Source organism: Glycine max, chromosome 3 (genome assembly GCF_000004515.6).
Source record: "Glycine max cultivar Williams 82 chromosome 3, Glycine_max_v4.0, whole genome shotgun sequence".
NCBI lineage: Eukaryota > Viridiplantae > Streptophyta > Magnoliopsida > Fabales > Fabaceae > Glycine > Glycine max.
In genome coordinates this window covers 25,712,830-25,720,685 of record NC_016090.4, presented here as the reverse complement: position 1 = coordinate 25,720,685, position 7,856 = coordinate 25,712,830, and the positions used below count along the sequence as shown (strand labels likewise).

The window sequence follows — 7,856 nt, the reverse complement described above, 5'->3', positions numbered from 1 at the left end:
GGAGAATTTTAACATATTGGAAAATTTAATTGAATTAAAATAAATATGAATTTATATTTACTGATAAATAAATCAAAAGAACTATTTACAAAGAAAATATATAATCAATTAATTTATATTAAAGTACATAAACAATTAAATAATTATTTTCATATTATTTTTTATAAAATATATTTTGAAGTAATAAAAATAAAATATTAAAATCAGCGTATAAAAATAAATTTACTTGTTAATGCTATTTATATGTATTATATTGGTGTGTTTATATATATATATATATATATATATATATATATATATATATATATATATATATATTTTCTTTCTATAATATTAATTATTGAATGTATTTATTAAGTATAATACATAAGAAAAAGACGAAAAAAAAAAGACACAAAGTGTATTATGCAGGAGCCGAGGATCACATGACAAGTTAGATATTTCAAATCAATTAATCATGTGGCTTGGTTGATGGGGCGATTGATTTAAATTATGATTGTCGTGTTGAAATTACCGACAGTTGCAGCCAGAAATGGAGTCAGAAATTTGATTCGAGAGGGCAAAGAAAAAAATATAATTTAATAAAAAATATATCTAAAGTTTTTTCATAAATAAAAGATATATGTAACTATATTGAGTACAAAAAGTAATACTACATGAGAAAAGAAAAAAAATAAATGGATACAATAATTTTAGATAATTATATATGGGTATCTCAACATCTATCATTAATACCTATAATTTCTTTTACTTCTTGGAAATATTGTATCATCTTAACTATCATATTTATATATTTCTCTTTTTTCTCTTCCTAAATACCTATTAACATAATAATTTTCACATATCATTTTTCTAAATTTTTTTTATAAATTTAGGGAGGCCATAAAATTATTTCATAATAATTTAAGTACACTAAAAAGTATCCGGGGGACCATGGCCCCTGTAGGTCCCCCGTCCCTCTGCCTCTAGTTGCAGCGAATATAGTTGTAAATCGTAATTACTCTCTTGATGTAGTTGCAATGAATAAAAAACCTTTACGTGCAGCCACAATTATTGTAGACCAATTTAAAACCATGATGTGACCCTTTAAAGTTATGTCATTCAACAATGCAAGAGAATCCCCGGATCCTATAAATAGAGTTGCAAATATGGGGGTTACTCAACCCTCTACAATGGATCCTGCTTTGTATGTCCAAACTATTATCGGAGGAATCTTAGCTTTGTTAATTGCATACCGTGTGTTTTGGTCCATTAGATCTCCTAATGGATCAAAAAGAGGAAAGGGCAACAAATTACCCGAACCTCCTGGTGCTTTACCCATAATAGGTCACCTTCATCTTCTTAATGCTAGAAAACCCTATTTCAGGACCTTTTCAGCCATGGCTGAGAAATATGGTTCAATTTTCATTGTCAAATTGGGTTGCCTCCCCACCTTAGTGGTAAATAGCAGGGAAATTGCCAAGGAGTGCCTCACAACAAATGACAAAGTTTTTGCCTCAAGGCCTATCACATCCGCAGGCAGAATCTTAGGATACAACAATGCAATTTTTTCCCTTGCTCCTTACGGAAAATATTGGCGTGAAATTAGAAAAATGGCCATTCTTGAGATTTTCTCAATAGGCTTGAAAAGTTAAAGCATTTGAGAGACACTGAAATATTCTCTCTTGTCAAAGACTTGTACTCATTAATATCATGTGCAAAGAACGTGAATGGTTCAACTCAAGTGCCTATAAGCAATTTATTGGAGCAAATGACCTTCAATACAATTGTGAGAATGATAGCTGGGAAAAGATTTGGTGGGGACACAGTTAATCAAGAAGAGAATGAGGCATGGAAGCTAAGGAAGACCATCAAAGATGCCACATATCTATTTGGTACTTTTGTGGTTGCTGATGCTATTCCATCACTTAGTTGGTTTGATTTCCAAGGGTACCTAAGTTTCATGAAGAGTACAGCTAAGCAAACTGACCTTATTCTTGAGAAGTGGTTGGAAGAACATTTAAGGAAGAGACGCGTGGAAAGAGATGGTGGATGTGAAAGCGACTTTATGGATGCTATGATATCAAAGTTTGAAGAGCAAGAAGAGATTTGTGGCTATAAGCGAGAGACAGTTATCAAAGCAACATCAATGGTACGTTTTCTTGGCATGCGTGCTGAATAATTGATAGTAATAGTCTAAAATACAATCATTTATATATATATATATATATATATATATATTTGTGTATAAATGTATAAAGTATAAACACAAAAAAAATTATTTGACTTATAACTATATATTTATGAGAGTTCTGAATTATAATTTAAAAAACTTTAAAGCTTATAATTTTCATAATAATGGAAAAAATATCATCAACTAATTAAAAATCAGTTTAAATGATTTTAATGAAATTATTACCAAATTTATTATTTTATAAAATATATGAAAATTTATAATTGAACCATAATAGAAAAAAGTTTAGTTAAATTTTTATACATTACCAATAATAATTTGTAATTAGATGGTACCATAAAATATCTTTACACTATATTATTTACTGTACAATATCTTTATATTCTAACTTAAAACACGTTCAGAAAGTTTTTAAGTGAAATCGAGTATTAAACATGTGGATTTTTAACCGATTGTTTTGATATTGAAGGACCCGAGGTGCAAAGATTATGCAAAGTAATACGATCAAAATGATCAATCCATATAAAGTTAAGAATATATTTTATATTATAACACTGTATAATTATTTTATATATAAAATAATTGTTAAAAACTAAAGTATTTTGAAGTTATAATAATAAAAAAATTAATTAAATTACATAATTTATAAAAATATTATTTAGTTCTTAAATTTCTTATATATTTATGATTCATCTTTTTATTATGTTTTATATATTATTTAATTGAAATATAATTAATATTTTAATCTATAGTTTATTTAAAAATTATAAATAAGTACATTGACCTTTTAATAATAAAAGTTAATCAGGTATTTCAAAGATCATGGTTCTAGTCATTTTTAAGTATTTTATTTTTTAAGAAAACATTAATCAATTTTTTAGTCTAATCTCAAAGAGTGACTTAAAAAACAGAGAAACCGCGATTTACTATAATATACAAAATAAAAGATTGAATTTTATAATTAAATCTTCAATCTTTCATAATCTCTTCTTTTAAATTTGTTCTCAAACTTGTTCATCCTTAATGGATAAAGATAGGGATAACCAAATTCGTCTCCTAGCTACGAAATTGTCATCCTTATTTATTAGTATATCAGGACTAATGCCAAATTATAAATTATAACAAAATAGGACGAAGACATGTTTAACCATCCTTGTCATTACTTCTACTAATGAAAGGACGGTTTTGGAGACATGGGAATATAAAAGAAACAAGTATAAAAAAAACATTCAACTTTATTTTCTTGGAGCCAAGGAAACTTATGGGAACATACTAACCTTTTTCATAAAAGATATACCTTACTTAATCACAACTAGTCAGAATCTCGAAATTATAGTTTTAAAAATGAGAGAATAAAAACAATCTTAAAGTTTATAAATGTAATAATAAATTGTTATAAATTTGTATGTACTTAATAGGCTTCATTTGAGTGTACATGGGTTTTATCATATATGAAAACTGTGATCTGTATAAAATAATTCTGTAAACATGCTGAAATTATAAAGAATATAATTCAAAATTAAAATAAACACCTCAAGTAGAATATCATATGCAGTTACAATTAAATACCTTAAATACATGTTATGTTTTGGACCCACATTTTACTCAAATTTCTATGATGCTTTTAGAATAATTAAAAAAAAAAAAACCTTGATTCTCACGATATTTTGGTGCATGCAGCTTCTTATCCTTACTGGTTCTGGAAGCATAGCCATAACACTAACATGGACACTCTCCTTGCTCCTAAACCATCCAAAGGTTCTGAAAGCTGCCCAACAAGAACTGAACACACACATAGGAAAAGAAAGATGGGTCCTAGAATCTGACATAAAAAACCTAACTTATCTACATGCCATTATCAAAGAGACCCTTCGTTTGTACCCACCAGCACCCTTAACAGGAATCAGAGAGGTCATGGAGGATTGTTGTGTGGCAGGGTACCATGTGCCAAAGGGAACACGTTTGCTTATTAACCTTTGGAACTTGCAAAGGGATCCACAAGTATGGCCCAACCCCAATGAGTTTCAACCAGAGAGGTTCCTCACCACTCATCAAGACATTGACTTTATGAGTCAGAACTTTGAGCTCATTCCATTTAGCTATGGAAGAAGGTCGTGCCCTGGCATGACATTTGGGCTACAAGTGTTGCACTTGACTTTGGCTCGGTTGCTTCAAGGGTTTGATATGTGCCCAAAGGATGGTGTTGAAGTCGATATGACGGAAGGGTTAGGATTGGCCTTGCCTAAGGAACATGCACTTCAAGTTATTCTCCAACCACGTCTTCCATTGGAACTTTATGAATGCCTTTGAATAAAGTGTGTAAAACCTAAGTAATAATTTAATTATGTTGTGGTATTAGTGCCATAAATAATAAGATCGTACCTTAGGTTGTGTGTCTTGTTATACTAGAAGTTTATGTCATTCAATGATAATAATTACTAGTATTTGAGTATTAATTAAATAATTTATAATATATTTGAGTTTATATATAATTATTTATTTATCTTCTAAATAATTACAAATGATAATAATCTATTTATCTTCTAAATATGTACATATTTCAAAATACTATAATATTTATTAAACATAGTATAAATTGTAAATCATGTAGGTTTTGATGATTTCAAAAAGAATTTGCTTGATAATGAGTGTCATCATCAAAAAGGGGGAGAATGTGAATGTATGTATACATGATTTTTGTGATGGCAAAGAAGAATCAAACAAGGCCGCTTCAAAAGGATAAACATTTGCTTCAAGATTAATACAAGATTGCTTCAACAAATAAAGCCTTGATTTAAGATTTCTTCAGGATCAAGTCTTGCCTCAAAACAAAGGGTTTCAAAGTCATGCAAGGCTCTGTGTAATCGATTACCAGAAGGGAAGTTTGAGAAACTACTGTTGAAAAGGGTTTTGAATTTGAATTTTGAATATGTAATCGATTACCATATGTTTGTAATCGATTACCAGCAATAGAACTCTGGAAATTCAAATTTAAAAGTCATAACCCTTCAAAATATAAATGTGTAATCGATTACCAGAAACCTGTAATCAATTACCAATGAGTAAACTTCAGAATAGCTTTTTGAAAAGATACATCTCTTCAAACCAGTTTGAAAAGGCACAAAGGGCCTATAAATATGTGTGTGTCTGACTTCAAAAAGCAATGAGAGAGATATTCCAAGAGAACTTCATTGTCAAATGCTCTCTCAAAAGAAACTCTTAGGCAAACACTTGCAAATCCATTAAGAGTTTATCCATGGACTTCAATTGTAATATCCTTCTCTTCAAGAGAGAATTCATGTTCTTTCTTCTTATACAAAGAGATTGTTTAAGGAATCGAAGGTCTCTTAAGTTGTATGGAATTTTGAACACAAGGGAAGAGTTGTTCCTGTGTGGTTCAGACTTTGTAAAAGGATTTTACAAAGAGATAGTGGAAAATCTCAAGTAGGTTAGTTGAGTACTGGACGTAGGCACAGACTTTGCCGAACCTGTATAAAACTGTGTTTGTATTCTCTCTTCCCTTATCTCATTTATATTATTGCAATCAATTTTGTCTTGCATGTTCAAAGAACATTATTAAATTGATTTTTGCTTCTTCTTCTGCATTCTGAGCCTATCCTTTAGAATGGGGTTTAAAGTTTATTAGTGAAAATTAATTCACCCCTTCTTAAGATTTCTGAGGCCATTTGTCAAACAAGTGGTATCAGAGCATAATTCTGGTATAAAGTTTAAAAACATCAAGAATAGATATGGCCTCATCTAACTTTCCATTTCCTGAGGGAAAATCCATTAATAGGCCTCTTATGTTCAATGGTGAGGGTTATCATTATTGGAAAACCCAAATGCAGATCTTTATAGAAGCCATAGATTTAAAGATATAGGAAGCCATTTAATTTGATTCCTTTATTCCTACAATGGTAGAGAGAAACACAACTATATATAAAAAAAAAAGTTACAGAAGAATGGAATAATGATGAAAGAAGAAAGAAGAAAGAAGAAGATTCCTCCTTAGCCCCAAAATGCTGAATGCAATCAACTTGGGCACATGAGATTCGATTGTCCTCCTGTCTTTAAGAGAAGAATGAAAAATATGACAAGGGAAATTTCAAAGAGAAGATAGAAAAGAAAGCATACATCACTTGGGAAGATAATGTCATCAATTCTTCAAGTGATTCAGAGAATAAAATCATAAGTCTGGGTTTCATGTTGAAAGACTATAAAAACGGAGAAGAGCAAAGTTGATACATTGATAACAATTTCTCCAAACACATGGCGGGAGATGCATCGGAGTTTATTCATATTTCTCCCTAAAATAGTGAATATGTGATTTATGAAGACAACAAACAAATGCCACATTTCTCTCCAAGAAAAGTGAATATGCGATTTATGGAGACAACAAACAAAGGCCACTTGATCAACAAGTTCAAGTGATATCAAATGATACCAACAGGTCACTTGTCATTGATTGATTACTTTTGATGATTTGTGTCTATAATTGTTGACTTTTGATTGAGTTTTGATGCTTGTTTTTTGCTTAAGTTTTTTATTGTCATTGATGATTGTGATTGATAGTTATGTTGATTGTCTTTGATAATTGTTTTTTATTGTGTTTTGATGATTGCTTTTGATTGTGTGTTTGATTGTATTTGATGATTGTCTTTGATAATTGTTTTTGTTTGTGTTTTGTTGATTGCTTTTGATTGTGTGTTTGATGATTGATTGTCTATGATGATTGTGTTTGAGAGTTATTATGATTGTCTTTGATGATTGATTTTGATGACTATGTTTGAAGGTTATGATGATTATTGATTACTTTTGATGATTTATTATTATTATATATTTTGATTGTGTGTTTGATTGTATTTGATGATTGTCTTTGATAATTGTTTTTGTTTGTGTTTTGTTGATTGCTTTTGATTGTGTGTTTGATGATTGATTGTCTATGATGATTGTGTTTGAGAGTTATTATGATTGTCTTTGATGATTGATTTTGATGACTATGTTTGAAAGTTATGATGATTTTTGATTACTTTTGATGATTTATTATTATTATATATTTTGATTGTTTTATAATGGATATATATTTTTGGGGGTGCAAAATAATTTGTTTTAATGCTTTTCGATATCACTTGACTTTCATACATTGCAACAGGTGGTATTTCTCCTCTCTGCTCATGATTTGTTTTTGATGTTGACAAAGGGGGAGGGATAGATAAAAGATAAGAGAGTAAGGGAAATTATCTATTCTTTATGAGACAACCTTTATATATGAAATATATGAAACCTTCAACTGTCTCATATAAGCAATCATTGCAAAATCAAGGGGGAGTAAACTATATACAAATAGATATTTTTTTGTTGTTGCTCCTAACCTATAGGTGGTTGTCATCATCAAAAAGGGGGAGAATGTAAATCATGCAGGTTTTGATGATGTAAAAAAGAATTTGCTTGATAATGAGTGTCATCATCAAAAAGGAGGAGAATGTGAATGTATGTATACATGATTTTGATTATGCCAAAGAAGAATCAAACAAAGCCACTTCAAAGGGATAAGCATTTGCTTCAAGATTAATATAAGATTGCTTCAACAAACAAAGCCTTGATTCAAGATTTCTTCAGGATCAAGCCTTGCCTCAAAACAAAGGGTTTCAAAGTCATGCAAGACTCTAGTAATCGATTACCA

General features: G+C 29.8%; 1 protein-coding gene across 1 annotated transcript; it reads left to right on the top strand.

Annotated features, from left to right (window-relative positions):
* Window positions 1-1,055: 1,055 nt before the first annotated feature.
* LOC100791088 (cytochrome P450 82C4-like) lies at window positions 1,056-4,559 on the top strand. The gene is made up of 2 exons (NM_001370644.1): window positions 1,056-2,131; window positions 3,854-4,559. The coding sequence occupies exons 1-2, from the start codon at window positions 1,751-1,753 to the stop codon at window positions 4,481-4,483; spliced, it is 1,011 nt and encodes a 336-aa protein (NP_001357573.1). The 5' UTR covers window positions 1,056-1,750; the 3' UTR covers window positions 4,484-4,559.
* Window positions 4,560-7,856: the final 3,297 nt, after the last annotated feature.